Source organism: Gymnoscopelus microlampas (assembly GCF_963454915.1).
Source record: "Gymnoscopelus microlampas genome assembly, chromosome: 21".
Lineage (NCBI taxonomy): Eukaryota > Metazoa > Chordata > Actinopteri > Myctophiformes > Myctophidae > Gymnoscopelus > Gymnoscopelus microlampas.
Genome location: NC_139958.1, coordinates 33,558,679 through 33,583,964, shown reverse-complemented (window position 1 = coordinate 33,583,964; position 25,286 = coordinate 33,558,679). Strand labels below are relative to the sequence as shown.

The 25,286-nt window shown below is 42.0% G+C and overlaps 1 protein-coding gene across 2 annotated transcripts; it reads left to right on the top strand.

Moving 5' to 3' along the window:
* Positions 1-756: 756 nt before the first annotated feature.
* On the top strand, positions 757-25,104 carry LOC311038282 (gelsolin-like). Of its 2 annotated transcripts, none has more exons than XM_084047703.1 (16): positions 757-895; positions 6,409-6,609; positions 7,874-8,028; positions 8,454-8,615; positions 9,110-9,259; positions 10,000-10,089; positions 10,665-10,797; positions 13,284-13,588; positions 13,999-14,132; positions 14,532-14,622; positions 19,823-19,993; positions 20,835-21,009; positions 23,092-23,213; positions 23,732-23,809; positions 24,066-24,126; positions 24,514-25,104. In XM_084047703.1, the coding sequence occupies exons 2-16, from the start codon at positions 6,414-6,416 to the stop codon at positions 24,681-24,683; spliced, it is 2,193 nt and encodes a 730-aa protein (XP_083903829.1). In that variant the 5' UTR covers positions 757-895; positions 6,409-6,413; the 3' UTR covers positions 24,684-25,104. The 2 variants fall into 2 exon arrangements, with proteins under 2 accessions (XP_083903829.1, XP_083903830.1); XM_084047704.1 differs by having other exon boundaries at positions 791-895; positions 6,413-6,609.
* Positions 25,105-25,286: the final 182 nt, after the last annotated feature.

Genomic DNA, 25,286 nt, shown 5'->3' with positions numbered 1-25,286 from the left:
CCGAGCCTTCATTTTCAGGCCCGTTGAGAACTCTATAAATGATTAGTAGCCTTAAAGCTACTATTTGAATACTATTATTATTTTGCCTATACTGTGTGGCTCGCTGTGCATCACTCTGATTGCATCTTTCATTCATTCTGCAACGTGTTAATTGTCCATCACCTGACAACCATTAGCTGTCTTTTGTCATCTTCATTTCTTTATAGTTAAATGTTGTGTTGTTGACAAGATTGGGGCCAAAAAAGCCTGGCGCATGCGGCTTTATTATGACTTGTCATTCTTGTTTTTCCATTTTCTGGTTTGGGTTCAGGTCAGATATGTGTAATAAAGGGTTAAAAATGAATCCCATAGGACATTAATTCAGCCTGTTACCTGGCAGAATCTTAAAATACAGACAGGAATAAGAAAAACTAGATGGCGAAAAAAAATCCACCCTATGCGCGTGGACCCCACTTTCCATCTAGATTATCGCTTATAATAAGCGGACATGGCAACAATGCGGCGTGTCATAGCTACAGGGGAGTTGGCCGACCCGGACTCTCTATTTTCCCGGTGTTTCGACCACGTGGGCGTGGTTTTGAGGTGAGGTTTAGGCATAGTTCCTCCTGTGAGGTTAATGTTAGGGTAGGTTAGGCTTAGTGTTTGGGAGGTTAAATTTAGGTTTAGGCATAGTTTTAGTTACTGAGGTTAAGGTTAGGATTAGGCGGGTTAGGGATAGGCATAAAGCCACGCCCACCTGGGCAAAACACCAAAGAAAGAGGGAGTCCCCTATTCATATAAACGCCCCGGTCTCAACCAGACTGGACAGCCGAATCAAAGCCTGTGTTTCCCTGTAGACGCAAAGCACTGATCTCCGCAGTTCAACATCCATCATCTCTTTCGTATCCAGCATTAGGTAAGAAGCGGAGACATTTGCAATGCATCATCATATTCATATACAATATAACAGGCCTAGACAACAGATTAATGCACTGTAATCTGATACTTGTTTTAAGTGATCTGGACCGTTATTTTTTCTAATCTAGCCTAGTCAGTCTCAGCATATGAACTACTTGCAAACTGTATAATGATGTGGCAAAATGAGCATAGCCCACGCCCCACGGTATTTGTAGTATAGCCTACTTTAGTATCCTACTAAAATACCGAACCTATCAACCTATGTAATTTCAGTATTTTCTTTTACTGTAGCCTTTCAAGAGCATAGCTGCGGAGTGTTTTTCTTTTTCTTCATTTAATTAGAACGATCTGATGACAATCTTTGTGCCTTCAAGAGATGCTTGACCGATTTTATTGTCACAATTCAATAATGCCATATATGGACAGAGACAGCCAGGGACAATGAATACTACTCGAATGCTTCTGAAATTGTCTCATATAGGCCCATTAACATAGGCCTCAGTGTGGGCTAGTTTATAGTAATATGGCGATTCACTAAAATAGATTTATCATAACCATAAGCTTACCACCTTGATTGTTCACACAGGTCTACACACAGGTCTACTACTAATGAAAGTTTCATAGTTTAAAAAAAAAAAATCTGACTGCAGACTAGGCCTACTGGCGTGTCTGGGCAAGTGGGCATTTCTCCCCAACAGCTGGACATTCAGTCATATATGTACTGCAGGGGGGTTTTGTCTCCATAGCAACATCACCTAAATACTGAGCCTGTGTATATGAGGAGGAAGTTAAGTGTGTCTGTCAACATCCCACATGGTCATCTGTGTGTGTGTGTGTGTGTGTGTGTGTGTGTGTGTGTGTGTGTGTGTGTGTGTGTGTGTGTGTGTGTGTGTGTGTGTGTGTGTGTGTGTGTGTTATGATTCTCTCCCTATTTTATGCACTGACAATAAAACTTGCGAGAGAGAAAACAGAAAGCTAGGAGGAAGAACACTGGTACAGCAGGTTATAGATGTTTAATAACCCTCAATATGACACAACGGTTGTTACAAAGTCATAAGCTATCTTACTTCGATTCACTTCCTTTCCATACTGCCTTTTACGCTGTGCAAACACACAAAAGGGAACGAGAGCTTAGGGGCCAGCCGCTGAAGTGCATGGGAGTCTCAGCAAAGTGCTATCCAATGGGTTCTTTGAGGGCAGCTGAGAGCGGTATGCATGGAGAAAATGAGTCATCCGGAGTCCTCTGGACTGAGGAATCTCTTTTTTTAACAGAGCTTAAGCCTAATTCATACTTTGTCGTAAAACCGTACACAAACAGTTATTGTCAGTGAGTTACACATGCCGTACGATGTAGTATAATTAGACAAGTTACAGTGGAAACACTAAGAGTGAAGTAAGAGATGAAAGCGTGTTTCCCCTCCTCTTCTTTCTCCTCTACTGTAACCTATTACATCGTAATTGCAATCCTGGGATCAGAAGTGGCATAAATGAAAGCATTGATCCTAAGTGCTTTCAGGTTCTTTCTCCCTGTGTAATTTCACTGACCCTTTTTCTGCAACGAACCCAACCACCCCCAGTTCCTTTCAGTGGATCAAGTTGTGCATCTCATTCTTACACTTGAATCTCACTATGAGGGCCTGATAGCCAGCTAATACAAAAACAAAACTTTCCGCATACCCATTCCCAAAACTGGGACTGGGCTGGAGAGAGGGGGTGAATGGGGGAGTGGTCCAGGGTACTGTATCAAGCAAAGAGACCTGGAGTGACTTATTCAGTTCATGAAGAGCTGGAAGAGATGAGTGGACAAAGAGCCTCAATAAGAGAGGCAGGAATGATCATAACATGCCATGTTGCAGCTGGGTGGGATACACCCTGTGTTACCCATATAAGTCATGTGACTGGTTCTATTTATGCTCAAAGTTGTTGAGTGTTGAGTCAACCAAACTACCCCCATTGAGTCACAGCCCAAAGCAGCAGCAGGCAACCAGTAACAGATTTGTGCAGCTCAGAAACAGTTGGTTGGTCAACAAGTGTCTTGTAGTGTCTGTCTTTTGTTGCTTGTTCTGTAGTCTGAGAATCATGTAAGCCATAGAGATTCTTTTTTTTTGCCAGGGTGAAATTGAGATGCTGTTCTTAGCTTCCCTTCAACCGTGTGAACATACTGAGTAAACAATCGTACTCAGTACCGCTAGAGAAATAGTGGTGGACCTATACAGAATTGGGACTTCTATATGTAGAGTGCAATGACCAATTTGTGTGGTGGATGAAACCACATATCTTTAACAAACCTCTTACGGATTGACGAAGACAGTCTTTTTATTTCGAATACTTTTAAATGGATTTAGTTGGCCTAAGTTTTGTGAACACATACCTACATAGAATCACAAAACCACAATTCACTTAAGAAAATCACCAGAATTTTGTTTTCTGAATTGAGTTTTTCTGAGTAATTGCTCTCCATTGTACATTGGTCAGTGTGTCTTATCCTTTCACTTTCACACTGTAAAATCCTGAGTGTAAATTTCTCTGAGAGTGTACTAATGGAACAATGAAGTAGAGACAGACACCATAAACCATTTCACACAGAGTGTACTGATGCACATTGTACTAGGATCAAAATACATCACACACAGTGAAAGAGGGGCTTGGCCTGGAATAGATAGTATGCATGCAATACTGTAATAGGTTTGCTACCAAGTTTAGTGTTGAACTTGTGCATTAGATCCACAGATTTAGCCTCTGAGCCAGATAACTACTTTCCAGCATCATTAACGGTATCTGTGCCAAATAAATAAATACTGAAATGTTGGTCCCAGCAAACCAGCAACTCCTCAAAAACCTTTTCTACATAGCCGATCTACAATATAACGTATTACAACGCAACATTTTGTGAGCTTGAAGATCAGCTATTTTCTGAGAAGTACAGATCCCTGGGGAACCCCGTTCAACAAAATATATAGGGTTTAACGTTTAAGTGGTTAAGACTTAAGAGCATTGAGCAGAAAACTACATGCAAGTTTTAATGCCAGTGCCTTGGTCAATGGCAATGGCAGGAGTACGTGCCTAACATGCATGTCTTTTAGCTTTCGTGCCTTGGGTATGTTATTATTGGCAATTTCAAATATTGTCAAAAATAGCGAAAATAGCTGACCTACAAGTTCACAATGATCTACTGTTTTCTCTGCGGTGATACCATCGTACGATTAAGTATAAAATAGGGCTCAAGTGTAAATTACTTTCTGGAGTCTAGTGAGCACACTGTTCTTTGCCATGTTTAATTACAGCAATCTGACTCTGCGGCTATGAAATATTGTATAATGAGTCTGTGTATTGCATAAGAGGAAGATGAGATGGGGTCAGAAGCAACCCCATATTTGAAGGGTTGTTTGTATGATTCTGAAGCAACTTCCCTCTTCCAAGGTCAGAACCAGATTCTTGCGATGTTTGTGGGCAGCTGGCTGCCTAGAAGAATGGGCAATATTCTTGCTCAAATGCTGGCGGCTGGCTAGACATGCAAATGGAGACGGGGGCCTCCAAAATGTTTTCTCCAAAACACTGTGTGCGCCTGTGAATGGATTTCTGGGGACATTTTTTAAAATATGAAATCACGTTTATAATGCACTCATAATGCTTCTGGTTGCCTTGAATGTAATGAAGTAAATGAGTAATAAACTTTTTTACAGATTCTTGGTTCAGAGGGTTCTGTGTTTTCACTTTAGAACACGTACCTCTTTGAAAAGTGCTGGTTTAGTTTCTATCTGGAATGTTTGGAATGGTAGTAATTAAGACAGAAACTGCCTTTTTTCTGTTGAAAATACGTCATTTTGTCAAAAGGGTTATGCATGGGATGAAGTATAGCCTATACTACTAGCCTTTAGTTTAGACCAACTAAGTAACTTGTTTTTACGAGTTTTGCATAGATTGTTGTTTCACTTCACTGGATCAAGTAACAGAGTTACAGTCTTTTTACTATGTCCCGTTACTGTGTGGAAGTTTGGTCAATGTAAAGAGCAAGGCTTTATTTTGTCATTTCCTGCACACAGCGCACAGAGCGCACACACACACACACACACACACACACACACACACACACACACACACACACACACACACACACACACACACACACACACACACACACACACACACACACACACACACACACACACCCCTCTAATTTGCATGAGGTGAAAACATATGTTGGAGCCTGACAGGAGGCCCAGAAGCTCAACTCTTCCTTCCTGATAGTCATCTAAAGCTGGTCTCAGCAGGCTTACATACTGCCGTAACATGGATTCTAACAGGATGCTCAACTCATGTCTTCAAAATGTCATACAGCTACTGTACTGTACGCCGTGCTCACTGCCAGACTGGCCAACTTGGCACAGACACCCACTTGAAACTCTTGATTTGGCACCACACATCCACACAGTAAAATCCTAAGTGATAATTGAAGCAAATGTAACCAAATGCGCACACGCGTGTGGTTGCATATTTGCGTGCTTCCACACGCTTGTTATATCTGCATGCAAGGAGTATGAGGAAAAAGAACAATGGGAAGAATGCGATATTAGCTCGTCTCTAACTTTGACAGATGCCTGTTAAGGATAACTGTTGAGAGACTATTAGATCATTGATAGATTGTACATAATCCAGACACTCACTGTTGAAGTTCTGTTGACAGACCTAGGTATGTAGGTATATATTCAGTCTCATTTCGATAGAGTGTACTTATCCATTCTTATATTCATGTGAATGGAATGCACATATATTCATTAATATATTCACCTGAGATGGATCTATAGCGATAATGTATATTCGTTTGTATATTCAGAATCACTGTACTGATTTATTGATAGACTGTACACGTTCACTCATTCAGAGATCCAGTGCAGATATCTAGAGCCAACAGTTCAGTATTTTATTTGTATTCTTATCTTGCTGTGGTTCTTGATTCTTTTCTCTTACCTGCACCTGTCCTGTGTTTCATTCTCACTGCTGTTACTGCTGCTATGGCACCTGAATTTCCCTTCAGGGATCAATAAGGGCTTTTCTTATTTTATCTTATCTTATAAGCGCTCCTATGCCACTTCTACATGCCAGGCTGTAACTCCCAGACAAAGTCATAACTGAGTCACAGTTGTCAACTTCCTCTCCCTCCACAGTGGAGGAGGAAACACAGTGAGCTCAGGGCACGGATGACTCACAACACAGAATATTAATAACTAACTATAACAAACTTTATCTTTGTATGCCATGGCAACGGGGGTAGACTTTAAGGGAGTGGCTTAATATTTTCGACGGCAGAATCTCCCTCAAATAGGGCGTTTACATCTCTCCCCTCTCTCACTCACACAGAGTTATGATGACAGTGAGTTCTCTTGTATTCACACAGCTATCAGACTGCTTAGCCTGAGCTTAAATCCACTACGGACTGGAGCGTTACCACAGGACAGGATTATAGAGCAAATCTAATCATAGTGAAGTGAAGTGACGTCTGATTTATTTTAGGCAGCATGGCGGCGTACCACCCGGAGTTTGAGCGTGCTGGGCAGGAGCCAGGCCTGCAGGTGTGGAGAATCGAAAAGTTTGATCTGGTACCGGTACCGCAGAACCTCTACGGGGGATTCTACACAGGAGACGCATACCTAATCCTCAACACCATCAAACAGCGCTCTGGGAACCTACAGTATGACCTCCACTTCTGGCTGGGTGAGGACACAAAACTTGACAGTGTTGTATTCTATATATCACACTGCATTGTTTATGGGCTCTTGCATTAACCCATTAAGACCGGGAACGCATCTGTGTCATCTTTTGATTTCTGTAATTTTGGACATGCCATTATAGGAAAATACATAATTTAAACATTTTCTGAAATAGCAAAAATAGCCGATCTGCAAGTTCATCATAACACCTCGCTTTGCAACACGTTGTGAGCTTATAGATCGGCTATTTTCACTACTTTTGTCCAAAGTATAAATTACGGCATTCGTTTCTCAAAACAAAAGATGGAATATGGAATATGGAGATACAAGTTATTTATCTGCCCGATAGTGGCGATATTCTACTTTCTGAAGAAAGCTGTTTTGCTTTATTTAGACAGGAAGTGGAGGACAGAGTGCAGTATATACAGTACATGCAACACAGGTCTGCAGTCAGAATCAAATCAGGAACATTGCAATTATGTGGTCAATGCACTATCCAGTCAGCACTGCCTAAGCTTTTTGATATTGGTCTTATGCCATGCTAAAATGGGTATCAGAGAAGGTTCCTGATACTAAAATCCAACACCTGCATGTAATATTAACAAATAATAATATTACAGAGATCTATCGCATCTTTATTGATGTGATAGATCTCTGTAATAAAAAAAAAAGATTTCATCCCAACAACCTCTGTCCCGTATGAATAAACTCTTATTATTTGCCAGTAATGAAAGCTTAGCACTCAGAATGGGTAATGACAGTAGCAGTAGCTTCAATGCCTCCACATTGCAGGCTTTTCCTCATGTTAAGCCTTGATTTATACTTTGTTGTATGACAGTGTATAAATCAAGCATTAGCCTTTTTAGAGGCGCATCTCTTTGCCGCATAATCTGCCAGACAGTGCAGGATCATTGTAGGGTTTAGCCAATACCAGGCAGGGAGGACAACGCTGAGTCGGGGGCTATTTTTATTTTATTGATCTTGGGTACTTTTCTGTATCAGTGTGACGTATCATGGTAACTGCAGAGCACTTCCCCACAAGCAGGATGTTTTGTAACCAGCTGTAAAGTTTTCACTCCCATTATTCCATGCATTGATCTGTTGACTAACTGCAGTGAGAGCTCTGAGCTCACATACTGTATGAGTGCCCATGTGAATCCCTGTGTACAGTAGTTGCATGACTACTGAGAGAAAGCAACCTACACAAGCCATCCTACACAGTCACATCCATTTACGGTGTTGTACCGTATGTGTTTTCGGTTCTCCAGGTGACTTCTGCACGCAGGATGAGAGCGGTTCAGCAGCCATCTTCACTGTCCAGATGGACGACTATCTTGGTGGTAAACCCATCCAATACCGGGAGGTCCAGGGACACGAGTCCAAAGCCTTTCTGGGGTATTTTAAGCCTGCAATCAAATACATGGTAAGGTTCAAATTGGTTATATTGGCAGAATGTAATGGATTATTTCAGATTATAAATGTATTTTAAAGCAGGCCTGAATTGAGTTGTATATACTGGATGCTGCTTCATGTGTTCTATTTTCATTTGTTTAAAATCTGGAATCAAGTGATTTTTGTGTAAGCTTAATTTTTCTCTTTAATTTAACCATTTTGATCCTGGTGTCCCAATGTTGGGCATGTCATTAAAAAAAAGAAAAGGAAAAGAAAAGTTTTCAAAAACGTCACAAAAAGAAATAATTTAGGAAATGTTTGCGCTTAAGTGGTTAAAGGATTCCGTGTCAACAGCTGTATGCTGAGTTACTGTATGTACACTAAATTGAACAAAGTAGATAGATGCTGCAATTCTGTGGAACTCACATTTTGTTTCTTCTCTTTGAATTGTTCTAGAAAGGGGGCGTGGCCTCTGGGTTCAAGCATGTCGTCACCAATGAGGTCATTATGCAGCGTGTGCTGCAGGTCAAGGGTCGGCGTGTTGTCAGGGCAACGGAGGTGCCAGTCAGCTGGGATAGCTTCAACCAGGGAGACTGCTTCATTGTAGACCTGGGAAATGTGAGTTGGACAGAGACTTGATTTGTATTAATCATATTTTAATAGGATAATAGAGAAATTAACAACATACAATATTACATAGTTGGCAATTTGATGTAATAATTAATACATTATATAACGCCTTTCAACGCACTTGATCTATTATTATATTGTTTTGTCATGAAATCATTATTTTATGACTGACACTAGTTTAATTCACCTGATAACTTTTGAAAGGTTTGTAGCAGATTGTTGTCAATGGATGTTCATGATAATAATGATAATACATTTGGATGTATGAATTAACCACATTCCGGAGGGAACATTAGACAAAAATAGCCGATCTACAAGCTCACAGTGACTCATTGTGAGCTTGTCGATTTTTGGAAAAAATATTAGACAGAAAAAAGGGTTCCAAGTACAGAGCCAAGTAGTTAAGTAGTAATAAAGTTAGTTAAATAAGTAGTTATTAAGTTAGTTATTTAGTAAAACGTCTGTCTTTCTGTTGCTCTAAGGAAATCTACCAATGGTGTGGATCCCAAAGCAACCGCTTTGAGAAGCTAAAGGCTACGCAGGTTGCCAAGGGTATCCGTGACAACGAGCGCAGTGGGCGGGCCCGTGTTTACGTCTGCGATGAGGGGATGGAGAGAGAGAAAATGTTGGAGGTAAGATGAGTGGAACCAAGCACAATAATCACAAACCTGTCATGACATCCTGGTTGCTCAACCAGTTATTAGTGCTTATGAATAGATGCATGACATGTGCACTATTGATTGGTACTGGTACACTGACGGTAACAGTTTGGGTCCAGCTTGGGTCATTCTCTTGCTCTAGGCGTTCACACCAAGCAAGCACTATAACTACAATGATAACTATAACTATATCGTTCACCATTGTCTTTACTTTAGTTGTGGTGGGAAATTTGCCATCCGCTTGAGTTAGAACGATTTTTAAAACTATGTCTTTATAGTTATATAGTTATAGTTATCATGCTTGGTGTAAACAGCCCTTTACACTTGGTTGTCTGTGTGACCTGTGTCTCGCACCACAAATAGCAGACACGTTGTGAGCTTGAAGATCTAGTATGTTCGTGTGCGACACAGGTGCGCAACCCTAAATGTGCTGTGCTACTGTGTAAATGAGAAATGCCTCAACAATGCTCACTAAATGTTTATATTCCCCATTTTTAACCTCTATCACGACTTAAGCTTAATTGATAACCCATTGCACAAGGGTTTAGCTTTCCTTAAAGGACTGACCTACAACTTAACGTGTTGCATGGTGACACTTTGTTATCTTGTAGATCAGTTATCGTACTGTAAATCAGTTCTTTACTACGGAGCATAAATTAGACTTGTACCCCACCATGAAACAGATGCCCAACACTATTCTCTTCTGTTCTCAGGTTCTCGGTCCCAAACCAGACCTGCCTGAAGGAGCGTCTGATGACATCAAGGCTGACGCCTCAAACAGGAAGATGGCCAAACTCTACAAAGTGAGAACATGAAAACACACACACACACACACACACACACACACACACACACACACACACACACACACACACACACACACACACACACACACACACACACACACACACACACACACACACTCTAACAACAACATTATAACATGTGCTGCTATGAATGAATATTAAGCCAACTGTTGAAGAAAGTAAAAGAGTTGCAATTAGTGCCTCTTGAGCAGATTTATTTTAAACTGTGACCAAGACCATACAATTTCAGTAAGGACAGTTTTGATGTCAGTATGTTCAAAATAGAATAGCAAAATGGCAAATAAGTGTTGCTTTCTATTCAATAACAATAATGGTTCCCCCAGCACAAGGTGGCCATATCATCCCTGTCCTGGGTATATTCATTCTTTCATTGAAACAAGAACTATAACTATGCCAGTCATCGTTTAAATCCATAACGCTCTCCTCCATTTAGTACCTTAATCACATTAGTGCGATATCCTGAAACCACCTATGCACTCTTGAGTATATCTGTCACAATACCGAAGCAGAAATTGCTCATACATACTTAAAAAAAAAAAACATTTCACCAGGTGTCCAATGCCACTGGAGACATGACCATCGCCCTGGTGGCAGCTGAGAACCCGTTCTCCCAGAGTGCCCTGGAGTCCAGCGACTGCTTCATTCTGGACCATGGCTCCGATGGCAAGATCTTCGTCTGGAAAGGTCAGCCGAGTTCATAGCAGGGATTTGGGCAGCAAAGTGTTTCCCTTTAATTTACTCAGAATTGTTACTGTAGCTCTGGGGTGGGCAACCTTTTTGGGCAGAATTTTATATAGAGTATATAATTTAGAGTAGCCAATTATTTTTACCCCTTTTTCTCCCAATTTAGTCTTTTATGTAAATTATTCCTCCCACTGCTTTCCATTGCTGTTGAACCCTACGGCCTCTCGGCAAGCCGGATGCACCGCAGTGGATTCAAACCTATGGTTCCTCTGTTCACCCATGCAGTGCCAGATAGTGAATTGATTTATGTCTTTTTATAGGCTGCTAATTTGAATAATACAAGCATAGAATATATCAATGGATGTGTCAATAATTTGACTTGAATAATAAAGGGAGGATCAATTCTGACTAACCGGGGAGAAACGTATTATGCACATCAAACAATAATGGTTGATAATGGTTGTTTTTGATCAACTCAATTCATCACCTCAATAGCCCAATCTGATCACCCGGTAGATCAAAAATAGCTGGTTGCAACTTGCAACCACCGCAGCTAGATACTTGCCACCATTGTTGTTGGATTATGACAAATCATGACAATCTGGTTTGAAAACCACTGACACAAAAACATATCATGATGTAGTAAGTGATACAGTGCCAAATATAAGTCAGTGCCCTCATTTACATCGTGCAGTCTAGACAAGGTTCATGGCATCTGGCCTCTTGTCTGTCTGTGTTGTTGGTCTGGGCTCTCTATTATAGATGCAGAGCTGCTGCTCACATCAATCTGCCATCGGTGACGTAGAGAGAAATCTATGATTGCTAATGTGATAGTCACCCATGTTAGCCCACAGTCGAGTGTTCTGTCTCCCACGTCACAAACGGCTTTGAATGGACAAAAGATTGACTTGGTGTGGCGGGTACTCTGGTACTCGCACTCTGGCTGTCATATTTGCCATATTTGTGACACTTGGGGAAGAGTGGGATAATAGTTGTTTCTCGTAGACCAAGAGGGGTTTATTTGTCCCTCATGTTTTGCAAAGACTGTGCTTTGCGGAACATGTACAATACAATATAACAAAATGATAATAATGGCTAATGCTGTACTGAAAAATTATAACTAATAATAAGAATATTAAATATAAGAATAAGACAAAATAGATAAGAGGAAAAAAAGAGAGTAAGAAGTAAAGGTAAGAATGGTAGCTATGATAAAAAAACGTGTTAAGGGAGGTATGGTCAAATCTGTTTAGCAGCAATGGGGGTGCTGCTAGAATCACAATATACAGATGTACAGAATGCTATATAGAGCATGCCAAAATTCCTGAAAGGGGCGTCAACAAGTGTCTTTTGGTAGCTGCGGACATCTTTGAGGGGTAAAAACCAGGTTGACTTAACATTGCCCAATGCCACGCCCAATGCCAACGCCCCCCGTGGTGACGACGCGTTGGCACGCTCTATACACGTATAGAATGCTATATACATCAGTTACACTTATTTATGTACATTTGTGCAAGTAACATTGTACTCAGTAGTCATTATTTTTACAGATTGAAGGCAGTTTTTGCTTTATTGTCTCCACCAGCCCAGACAGCCGAAGGCTGGAGACTATATTCTCGCTCATGTCCGTCCGTCCGTGTGTGTCAGTCAGTCAGTCAGGGCGCCTCACATTTTGGCCTATAAGTCTTGAACCGTAGGTCGTACAGTCAAATTCCTACAAGATATTTAGCCATTTTGAATTTGTTTGCAAATTCGCTACTACTCCTAAAGATTGTCCAAAAATCACACAAGTCGGTACACATTATCTCTGGAGTCATGTGATCAAGATGTATGATCATATTTTTTCACGTTCCATTCCGATTGGCTATGGCTGGCTTCCAAACTTGTGTAGGCAACCCAGCCTAGCGGGAGACTTGCGCTCCGAGGAGCGCACTTTTCTAGTTTTGTCACATGGGTTGCTTAGTCCCACAGTAAGCTTAAGATGAAACTGGGAATGTCTTGTCATCTGCCTCCAAGCATAATTACCCGCCCCTGTCTACGCATTGCTTTATGATTGACTTTCCTGCAGTCCAACTCGATAAAACCACTAATCCTTCCCTCATGAACACATGCAATTTGCTTAGCTTCGTCCATCTTAACCGCATGCAGCCTAGTGTCCCTATTCTGGGGTGAACGTTCGGCCAAAATATTACAAGCTCACAACGTGTTCCTTGCTTGTAAATTGCCTGTTTTTGTAGATCAGCTGGTACTGGGGGACTCCGGTCAATTAAATATATGGGGTTTAAGGGGTTTAAAGAGAACCAAACAGGTGGATGGATGTGAAACGTTATGTCCATAATCCATATTATGTGCATTGTTAGTCCATGTACAGTAAATTAATTATGACACCAAAACAATTTCCTTCCATACGAAGTATCACACAATAAAGTGTCACAATGATGTGTTTACGATGTCTAAATTCTCCCTTTGACCTCCAACCCCTGCAGGTAAGGATGCCAACGTGGATGAGCGCAAGGAAGCCATGAAGGCCGCGAACGAGTTCATCAAAAAGATGGGCTACCCAAAACACACCCAGATCCAGATCCTACCAGAGATGGGCGAGACGCCGCTCTTCAAGCAGTTCTTCAAGAACTGGCGGGACAAGGACCAGACGGAAGGCCTGGGCGTGGCGTACATCTCCAACAGCATCGCCAAGATTGAAAAGGTGCCCTTCGACGCCTCCACCCTCCATGACTCTCCAGCGATGGCGGCCCAGCACGGCATGGTGGATGATGGTACCGGAGAGAAACAGGTAAGAGGGCTAGAGGGCTCAGCCTGGTTAGATTGTCTGAAGCCGTTTTACCATTTGATGTCAAGCATCGGTTTAAAAAGTCTTATATTTCACTGCCTTTTCTAAAGAGAACCGGTTTTGTTTCAGATTTTCACATTAACAGGAAGCATCATTGATTGATTAATTGAATACTTTATTAACAGTTTGCAAACAGTGCAGCAAGTACAATTACGCAAGCACGGCTAAAAGGATAACACAAGAAATCCTTGATGGCTTGTTTCCATTGTGGTCCTATAAACCATCAGCCATCATTTCTGTTCTATTGTCTATTTATTACAGTCACGTCACATCACATCACACGTCTGTCTGTCTGTCTGTCTGTCTGTCTGTCTGTCTGTCTGTCTATTCATCTATCTATCTATCCTTTACAGATCTGGCGTATTGAGGGAGCGGATAAGGCGCCAGTGGATCCATCCATGCATGGACAGTTCTATGGAGGGGACAGCTATATTATCCTTTACAACTACCACCATGGAGGACGCCAGGGGCATATTATCTACATGTGGTAAATACAATACAGCCATTTTACATATTGTCTACTGACTGTACCAAATACCAGGCACCCATTTTTTGTCCTATAATATAGACCAGATGATGCAAGGTGAAGATTTATCCTTTCATGATTCCACTCAAGTTATGTAGATGGAGGATCAGACACAGTTTGAGGAAGGATTGTTAAACCTCACAGGAACTGAGACATGAATTCAGCAGAAAGAAGAGACAATCATGTGACTTTGCACAGTAAATGTGTTAGCTAACTTTCTGGATTTTACTGTCTAGAAATGTCATGCAAGCCATGTTTATAAAAAGAAGGCATTAAATGAATAAAATAGCCCTGAAGACCAAAGGATTTCTACAAATCCAAAGTGATACAACACAGCCTTCTAAACTGAGTTTCTCACAGGCAGGGAATGGACTCAAGCCAGGATGAGATTGGGGCCTCGGCCATTCTGGGTGCCCAGCTGGATGAAGAGCTTGGCGGTGGTCCTGTGCAGGTAATACCCACACATCAGGTTTGATGTTCAATGCACTCCATGTTTTCTTAAGCTTATATAGCCTACTTATGTTCCTCTACAATTTACATTTACTGTAGCAGACGCTCTTATCCAGAGCGACAAGGTAAAAACATACATAAAATGCAGACTCACAGAGAGACAGTGTAGTGCCTCAGTAAACTAGGATCACAGGTAAACCAAAAAACTAGCATCAGTCTAAACAATATACTATCAAAAAATATCTGTACATTGAAACTATAGGATGAACAATGGACCTAGCATCTATCTAAATAACATGCTATCTAAGTTACATTTTTAACATTATGGTCAAGAAAAAACAAGCCTAAGTCCTAAGTCTAAGCCTGGTATGTCTGCATGAATGTCATATCTACTGTATGTTAAGGTTAGGGTGCTAAGGGCTGAGGTGTAGTCTTTAGAGGTCTTCAGATTATGGCCAAAAAATTAGGAGTGAGTCTAACTGCAATGGGGAGTTTGTTCCATAGTTTAGGAGCTAGGAGGGAGAAGTGTCTGGGATGTGTGGAGCGTTGTCCCTGGTGTTTTAGGGACGGTTCAGACAGCTTCCCTGTGTTAGCTGATCTGAGTAAGCGAGGGGGGTTGTACTGTAGGGTTGGATCAGGCTTTAGGGTATGAGGGTGCCAGCTAAATCCATTTTATTATATCGCTGCTCTTCCGTTGACTTTTCTTTGTGCATTAACCGCTTCTCTGACCTTTACGTGCTTCTCACTCTTCCCCTCTCCCTCGTCCTCATCTGTCTTCTCTGACCTGTACGTGCTTCTCACTCTTCCCCTCTCCCTCGTCCTCATCTGTCTTCTCTGACCTGTACGTGCTTCTCACTCTTCCCCTCTTCCTCTCCCTCACCTGTCTTCTCCATGCCCTGCTCACTGTCTCTAGGTTGTTGGTGCTCCCATAACCACTCAGGTATTCCTCCTTTCCCTTTGTCCCCCTCCCTATCCTTTCACACAGGCGCTATAGGCTTCTATACAGAGCCATTAGCAGTCATTGTAGCAAACACTACAATGAGATTTTCTCATCCTGTCATCCTTTTCTCAACTAACTTTGCCTGTTGTGAGTTGCTGGATCATCTTTGTCAGTGTGTAGTACCTACGCTAATCTCGCGAGATCTCTGCCTAATGATGCTTCTGGGGACGTCTACAGTATATTCAATGAATGGGCAAAAACTGGGTGGAAACAATTGGGAAAAATATATAACAGCATCGCAGAACCCATGCAAAGACTTTTAAGGCGGTTCTTCATATTGGGACGGTATTAGGATTGGTTTTCAAAGCAGTCGGCATAGGTTTGTTAGCTCTGGTTTTCTCCGCCGTTCAAGCCCATACATTGAATAAGATTTCCCCAGATGTATCAGTATGTGTTGATCTCTGATCGTCCCACCCACAAGTTCAAAACTTTTAATCCCCATCTGATCGGATCAGATATTGAAATCCTATATTTTGTGATCCAGGATCAGACAATCTAGACACCATTTTTTCTCAGTATTTCAAATCAATTCAGGATAGAATCAGCCTGATCCAGATTCAGACTTTTCAAGATCGCCAGATCCTGAATATCAGTGCTTTGATCCTGCAGTATCTCCACCTAGTGGATATGTAAAACAACACAGGGGGCCGTATAGCAATTTAGAGACATCCCATAACCACGTAAACCCTATATACTTTATGTCAATAGCTAAAATAAACTGTTGTGTTGTGACAAATGATGTACTATTTCAATTTACAAACTTTACCACCTCATTTATATTGACATATATGTTAAAATTAATTGTATAGCTCTGATAATTCACAAAAGAACCCAGTCAAGGTAATAAAAAAAAAAAAAACAATGGGCACCCGAGGCTAAGGTAATCCAGATTGTTTTGGATCAAATCCCATTCCTATGTTTTTTTTAACTACCCATTTTGAAGTTTTGATCCAGATTAGAGCTTGGATTTGATGTCCTGATCTGATATCAAAGTGATCCCAATCCTATGTTTTTGTTTTGAACTACAAATGTTGAAGTTTTGATCCAAATTAGAGCTTGGATTTGATGTCCTGATCTGATCCGATATCAAAGTGATCCCAATCCTGTGTTTTTGTACTACCCAAATTCCAAATCTGATCCATTCGGATAGGGATTAAAAGTTTTGAATTTGTGGGCCCCCTGGCTATACGAGACTATAACTGTGCAGGTATATCATACTATAATTCTAGTAACCGTCTTGAGTAGGTAGGCGAGTAGGTGAAGCTACCCGGTTCTCCTCAGTGGCTGGACCAATTGCACTGATTTTGCACATTTTTTTTTTGCCATTGACCATTACCATCTGAACTTAACTGTGAAGCCCGTTTTTCAATTTCATCAAATCTCAGCTTCTTATTAGCGTTTATGTGTCAAACAATGTCGCCTCCCGGGTTGCCAGATCATGTGCGCATATCCCCCCACGGATGCGTCGACCGGGTATGGTCTAGTTACAATAAACAAGGGAAGCATGTGTGTTAAGGCTCTTGTGGCGAAACCCCCTCAATGTCAGGTGAAAAGAAGTGGCTGGTGACTCTAGGTGTATCAGAGGAGATACATTGTTGACCACAGTGTAGGTTTGCCACAACAGGTACCACAATATGCATGGGGGGTATTGCCGATGACAAAATTGTGAAGAAATATGGTGAAAACCCACAAACTGATAGCAATCTTGCTTTTGAAAATGTGTGCATATGACAGTTCATTTTAAAGCCCAGTTTAGACAAAAGATTCACGATGAGACGAAGCATTAGAACGTTGTGGAGAAAAATCACAATGCTCTGAATTACCCCTTTGATTTCATTTTCATTGGTAGCACTTTCAGGGTGGTGCCTTCCTCTGATGTGAGAATCCAGTTGATTGCAATCAACAATCAAATGTTCTGGCCTGGGCTGGTCATAAACAGGACATTCCAATGACTATGCTAATGGTTAGTTCCTTTCTCCGACCACGATCTTGTCAGGTCAACACTAAGGACATAATGCAGTCCTGTTGTTTAAACTATGTCGAGACCTGAACATGAGGACAAGCTCTTTGATTTTAAGGAAGATATCACTGTAAACATGCATGTATGTTGATCAGCAGATATGGATTTGATTGAGTGGTATTTTGTAACACCTCTTGGTTCTGTATAGACCAAATCAGAATGTTTGTAAACAAACGGGTAGGCGGTATGTCCGGGTCATTATGTCTATGGCTAATTATAACAATATAAGATTAAGTGTCCAGTACATTAGCTAGCCTCATTGTCAACCGTGGATATTTAGAACTAAATAATATATCTCTAATACTCTCAATAACAATATTGTTGGTAGTGTTCCAGTGTTCTGTTCTTCCAAAAAAGAAGGTTAACGGATAATACTGCCCCAATGCGGCTCTGCCAGGGTTATCCACCTGGATGTGGAAATATTTTATTGTGGTGATGTCATGATGATATCATATTAAGATATCATCATTCACTTGAGTGCATGGTGCATCGATTGTTTGTGTTTGTGTTGTGTTCTGTGCTGGGGCATGTCTAACGGTTCTCTTAAATCATTTCATGTGTTTGAATCCATTCACCGTTGAAACATTTGCTGCCGTTATATTTATCATGATATCAATTTTCCCTGATTTCAATCTCACTCTCAGAACAGATGTTTTGCAAGTATCAGTTCTGGATACACTGTTGATAAAAGGGATTAGATTAATTTCAGTTTACTGATAAGGGAAGAGAACAGGATATCATATTGATTCATAAGCCATTGCTATAGTCTCGCTATAAAGACTAACACTGTAAATCAACACTGCCATCTCTCACTATATATACAGTATATATCAAGATTGTGTAACCTACTTCTAGTACTGTATGTCTCTCTTCTCCCCTGGTTTGCAGTTCTAAGGCAAAACTGAAGGCAAGGCTTTGTGCAAGCAAGCGTACACAGCACACATCCCTAGAATTTTAGGAATGTCCATGAGAACAGAGCAAACTCACATTAAAGGTGGCACCAACTATAATGTGAAGTAAATAAGTAAATAAACTAAAGCTAAGGCAGCTACAAGCAGGTAATGTTACAGTCATTCTATAATATTTAAGGGAGAGGAGAGGAGAGCAAATCTCTTTGTGTTTAGGCTAATCATGGTGAGGTAGACAGCCTGCATCCATCTAGTGATGAGGTATCCTGCTATCACATGGACAGACAGACAGAATGGAGCACTGCATGTTGGGAATGATCCTAACACACGAAGAGAGCACATGAAAAAGAACAGAGTTTGCTCAAACCGTGGCATTATTACTGTTAATAGACCAATTATTATTTGTTTACTAAAATTGAGACTGGACGCACAGGTGATTGTTTCACGCAATCAATTCCCAACCTGTTATTTCGGGCTGCGCTGGTTTCAGCGCACCCGAACCCCCTCTTGCGTGTTGGCTAGTGAGGCGCGTCGTAGCGAGACCTGATAGAATGGGTTTCATTGCACGCATACTGGTTGCACGCATACTGGTTCTTATCCGTGTGACGTCGTCTGTTAAGGGGTCTATAATTCAGAATTGCCCACCTATCATGTTGGGAAAAATCATGACTAGCATATTTTGCTCTGGTGACTGACTTGGCAGAGGAACTAATCACAGCCCAGCCAAGCATATTTACATATTTATGAGATGAGAGTAGTTGTATTGCACACGACTGTGCAGACCTAGATCACAAAATCACCCAAACGGTGTTCTTTCCTCAAGTCAGAAATCTTGTCTCCAGACAATCAAAGCTTGGCACTGCCAAGTGATGTTTTGATGGCTCAATGCTGCCATCTTGTGTTGGGACCTTTTCTCACATGTTAGGATTACTGTACACAGCAACATCTTCAGTTTATTTAACTCAGATAATATGTAAGACCTCACTACAGTGAGGCGTACAGTACTTAAAAAGGTACAGTTTTGTCAACTATAGACACAACTCACGACCAACGAAAGAAGCATGGTTTGTCATCCCGAGTTGCTATGAACATATACAACCAGAACCATAACAACTGTCAATGTAAACTTAAATCATTCTATTTTTGTCTTACGTGTGTGTGTGTGTGTGTGTGTGTGTGTGTGTGTGTGTGTGTGTGTGTGTGTGTGTGTGTGTGTGTGTGTGTGTGTGTGTGTGTGTGTGTGTGTGTGTGTGTGTGTGTGTGTGTGTGTCAGGTACGGGTAGTGCAAGGCAAGGAGCCAGCCCACCTGATGAGCCTGTTTGGGGGGCAGCCCATGGTGGTGTACAAGGGAGGTACGTCCAGGGACGGGGGTCAGTCTGCCCCTGCTGAAACACGTCTATTCCAGGTGCGCTCCAACTCAGCAGGCCATACACGAGCTGTGGAGGTAAGGAAACATTACGCGTGCACACACACACACACACACACACACACACACACACACGTACGTTGTGACTAACTGGAGGCCTTATAGCGACAGTCATGGGGAACGGACGCTACGTAACAAGGTGTTCTTCTTCTGTATTACTGTAGTTGCAGATTACAGTGTTAGTATTTGTGCAAAACTTTGTTAGTCTATATTTACGTTTGCGTTTGTTGTAAGAACCGTACATCTCCCACGCAGTTCAAACACACTGAGGCCACACACCTGTGTCTACCTATTACCTGATTGAGTGACATGACCCATCACCAACGTGTTTACCGCCCCCTTGTGACGTGGCATAATGATGCCCCACAGTTTATAGTATACTGTATCAGCATTTCCCAACCTGTGGGCCCGGCCCACTGGTGGGCAGTGAGGATATTGCAAATAATTGGCAAAACATTAAGATTTTAATGATAATATAACATTAATATTAAAAACATTAATTTATAAAAAAGTTATGGTCTTTTTTTCTTTAAAACCATGAAAATTAGTATTCATTGTAATACCGATAAATAGGAACTTAAAGTATACTACGTTAGTACCATTGATCCAAGCCAGAACACAATAAATATTCAAAATAAAAAAAAGAAATGAAAATGTAGGTCCACCCATTTGACCACTTAACACGGCAGCCGCATTGTGTCAGATGGGTGGGGTGCAAACACTTTCAAGATTTTCAAGTATGCCCTGATCCACTGATCAGGTGGTTCCAAAAGATTTGGAACCACTGGTTTATAGTTTAGTATATAGCAGTACCCTGCATGTTAATCATCATCCATCATGTCTTCTTTCATCACTCTAGCTTGACGCCATGTCATCCAACCTGAACTCCAATGATGCGTTCGTCCTGGTGACTCCAGGCGGCTGCTTCACGTGGGTGGGACAGGGTGCTAGTGACACCGAGAAGCAGGGGGCCCAGCAGCTCTGTGACATCCTGGGGGTGACTGCCACCGAGCTGCCCGAGGGAGGAGAGAGCGGTGAGAAGAACGCCTCATGTTTGAACTACATTACATTACATTACATTACAGTCATTTAGCAGACGCTTTTATCCAAAGCGACTTACAATAAGTGCATTCAACATAGGTAGGGAACGAAAACTACTAATCACCAGAAGTTTTAAGTACATTTCCTGCTAAAACAAGCAACCAAGAGTATACCTAGCGCTAAGGTAAAAGTGCAATATATCAGCTACCTACTTTCTTAAACAGATGAGACAAAAATGGCAAAATCCAATGAGCACGAGCTAAAACAAATAAGTGTATCGACTAAACAAGATCCAATAAAACAATACAAAAATAAAACAAGAGTTCGTACAACTAGTTAACAACAAGTAGGCCAGGCAAAGAGGAAGGATAGTGTTTCCTGAAGAGGTGGGTTTTCAGCCTGCGGCGAAAGATGGGCAGTGACTCTGCTGTCCTGACTTCAGTGGGAAGTTCATTCCACCACTGTGGGGCCAGAACAGAAAAAAGTCGTGACCGTGTCGATCGACCAGAAGGACCGTTGAGTGGCGAGGGAGTCAGTCGCCCCGAGGTGGCAGACCGGAGTGGTCGGGCAGGGGTGTGGGCATTGACCAAAACTCGGAGGTAAGAAGGAGCTGTTCCTTTCACTGCTCTATAGGCTAGCACCAGGGTTTTAAACTGAATGCGAGCTGCTACGGGGAGCCAGTGCAGAGAACGGAGAAGGATAGTTGTGTGGGAGAACTTGGGGCGGTTGAACACCAGACGAGCCGCAGCTTTCTGAACAAGCTCCAGAGGTCTGATGGCTGATGCCGGAGCACCAGCAAGGAGGGAGTTGCAGTAGTCCAGGCGGGAGATGACAAGAGCCTGGATGAGCACCTGGGCTGTTTTCTCCGTGAGGAAGGGGCGAATCCTCCTGATGTTGTAGAGGAGGAATCTGCAGGACCGTGTCACTGATGCGATGTTAGCCGAGAACGACAGTTGATCGTCCAGGGTCACACCCAGATTCTTCGCAGTCCGAGTTGACGTCACCACAGCATTCTCAATGGTGATGGCCATGTCTCGGTGAGGACAGCCCTTCCCCGGGATGAACATCAGCTCGGTCTTGTCCAGGTTGAGCTTCAGGTGGTTCGTCGACATCCACTCCGAGATGTCAGCCAGACAAGCAGCAATGCGTGCCTCCACTTGTGTGTCAGAGGGGGGGAATGAGAGGATCAGCTGGGTGTCATCGGCATAGCAGTGGTAGGAAAAGCCATGTGAGTGGATGACAGCACCAAGAGATGTAGTGTAGAGGGAGAAAAGAAGAGGACCCAGAACCGAGCCTTGGGGAACCCCAGTAGTGAGCCTGTGTGGTTCTGACACAGACCCTCTCAGCATCACCTGGTAGGAGCGACCCGTCAGGTAGGATGCAAACAGGGAGAGTGCAGAGCCTGAGACACCCATCCCCTCGAGGGTGGAGAGGAGGATCTGGTGGTTCACTGTGTCGAACGCTGCAGACAGGTCCAGGAGTATCAGGACTGAGGAGAGAGAGTTCGCTCTAGCGGCATGGAGCGACTCCGTCACTGCCAGGAGGGCAGTCTCTGTCGAGTGACCCACTGTGGTACACAAGAGAATCCTCAGTGTGCATTTATAACTCTCAGAGTATACACATGCACATTTGGATACTCTCAGAGTTACACATTTTTATGAAGGCGTTCCCATGTTGTTCTCTGAGTTCTTCTGAGTATTGAGGAACAGTGATTTAAATAGAATTTTGCTTTTGCTGTTAGATTTAAATATTTAAAGAAAGCCCTGACATAACCAAAATCAAATACTCATATTATATAATAAAGTATAATCATATATAAAGTGTACATACAATATAAAATATATAACAATATTGTTATAGTTATGGTAATGGTGATTGGTTTCCCCTTTTTACAATGTTTTATTATTAAGTGATTTATTTAAAATCATCTTAAACAGTCTATGCATTCAGAAAAAAAAATGTTTATGTGTATAACCAAATGAAGACTTACAGGGATGTAACTTTGAGTTTAAATAGACCCTTCAGGTCCATTTGGTTACAGTTTTAACACCGAGGACGTTTGTGTGTGTTTGCAGATGACTTCTGGGAGGCACTGGGAGGAAAGGCAGAGTACCGCACCTCTACCAGACTCAAGGACAGGATGGACGCTCATCCACCCAGGCTCTTTGCCTGCTCCAACAAGACCGGGAACTTCATTGTATGTCTCTGTGGCTCATCTTTGGTTGCTAAAAGTGTTACAAGAACATATTATGCTTGAGTTGAGCCCATTCTAGTTTACTGTCAATAGTAGGCCAACAGCTATAGTATATCTTAAATGTGAAATGTCATCTTGCTCTAAGGTCATTTTGGGATACACTACATAATATGCATACGGTACACTAATTGGGCATGCACTGATATGATTAAGACAAACTTTGAAAGATAACATCACTGGTTGACATTGCAAATTCAGTCATTTGTTTTGAAACCTTCCCCTGACTTGTATATTTTATTTAAAAAAGGAAAAGCATATAAAGTATTTAGGCATGCACTGGAATGGGTGACAAGAATTTACAAAACTGTATTACATTTCTTCTTTACAATATATGTGTGCCTTCCATTTTACTTAATTCATTCTTCACTATAGGGCAGTATAGGGGAAAAGAGTCACTGAAGTTAAAATACCGTTGTATGACGTGCTAAAGCCTTATTTTTTATACATTTTCTATCCCCCAGATCGAGGAGGTACCCGGGGAGATAACCCAGGATGACCTTGCCACTGATGATGTCATGATCCTCGACACCTGGGAACAGGTACAATTATATGGTGTTATGACTTAATTCTGATCTACTGGAGACAGTGGAGAGTCCCAATTACTGCTGCAAAAAGTACGTTTGGTTGGAGTTAGGATAGTGGAGAGTCGTGGTGGTAACCTATTGACGTTTTCCAATTTCAAAACGTCAAAATACACCACGGTTTATCGCCAACGAATTTCGAATCGAAATTGCCATGAAAACCCATTAACACATACACATTAAACTAACCTTAATTCCCTATTTTCATTTTAAGGTAATTGTCTGGATCGGCAATGAGGCCCAAGAGGAAGAGAAGACTGAAGCCATGGTTTCAGGTAAGGACATATGGAGGACAGTGCACATGAAAGGGAAATCCTAACCAAACTGACTGACTTGAACCCGTACCTTTTCTGGGCATGTCATAATAGGCGAACATTCCCTAACCCAAACACGCTCATAGCGTGTTGTAATGTGACTTGTAGATTGGTTATTTTCGGCAAATAGATTTGGTGTAGAGGGGAAAAAAGGAGGGGACCAAGTATAGACCCCTGGGTCAAGGAAGTGTATACGGTTTAAGTGTTTAAGTCTGATTTTTACACCATCGCACAGCATTTCTTTTGAGCATTATAATCAACTCAGGTTGTTTTAAAGTTTCCTTGAGTCTATCCCTTCCTAGTAGTCAACAACTGACTATCTGTAATCCAATGCCTGTCTCCTTTCAGCGGCCCGCTACATCGAGACAGACCCTGCCAACCGAGATCGCAGGACACCCATTGTGAAGATCAAGCAAGGGTTCGAGCCACCTACTTTCACAGGCTGGTTCCTGGGCTGGGACCATGACTACTGGACCAGTGACCCTCTGGAGCGGGCCATGGCCGAACTGGAGCTGTGAGCTCTCACCTACCCTGTCCTGTTTACACCGTGAGCCCTGACCTCTGCCCGCCCTGCCCCATGCACTGAGCTCCAGGTCTAAGACATTCAGTGGGCAATCTCGCCAATACTCTGCCAATCTCCTACCGTCACAGTGACGGAGAAAGAAGGATTGCTTTTTTTTTTTTACTTTTAGCAAATATGTGTCAAAACCCTGTATGTTTTAAGGGCTGGATAGAGCAGAACAATTTTCACTGTGCAATGTTTGAATTAAAGCCAGACCGCCATCTGTCTAGTTCGTATATCGGCCAATATTCAACTTTTTTGATGCCATCGGTATCAGCAATTATGCAGCCGATGTGTAATAATAATAAGTGCAATCAAACCCTATTTTAAAAAAAAGATCTACAAAGTTCACAATGCATTGCATCGCGACGCAGTGAGCTTGTAGATCGGATATGTTTTTCAAATTAGAAAATGTTAGCACTTTTTGATAAAATATCGGTCAACACATCAGTAATCGGTGGGTTAGAGGACTCGCCAAAATCAAGATCAGCATCAGACCCAAAAATCTGTCAGGCTCTAATTTGAATCCCCTGTCCTGCATGCCAAACTGATGCTTTTA

What these genes read in the sequence shown, in the direction of transcription:
- LOC311038282 (XM_084047703.1), top strand. Translation starts at nt 6,414, where the DNA reads ATGGCGGCGTACCACCCGGAGTTTGAGCGTGCTGGGCAGGAGCCAGGC. An exon ending in GCCCGAGGGAGGAGAGAGCG is followed by an intron (nt 21,010 to 23,091) that starts GTGAGAAGAACG and finishes GTGTGTTTGCAG; the next exon opens with ATGACTTCTGGGAGGCACTG. An exon ending in TCCTCGACACCTGGGAACAG is followed by an intron (nt 23,810 to 24,065) that starts GTACAATTATAT and finishes TTTCATTTTAAG; the next exon opens with GTAATTGTCTGGATCGGCAA.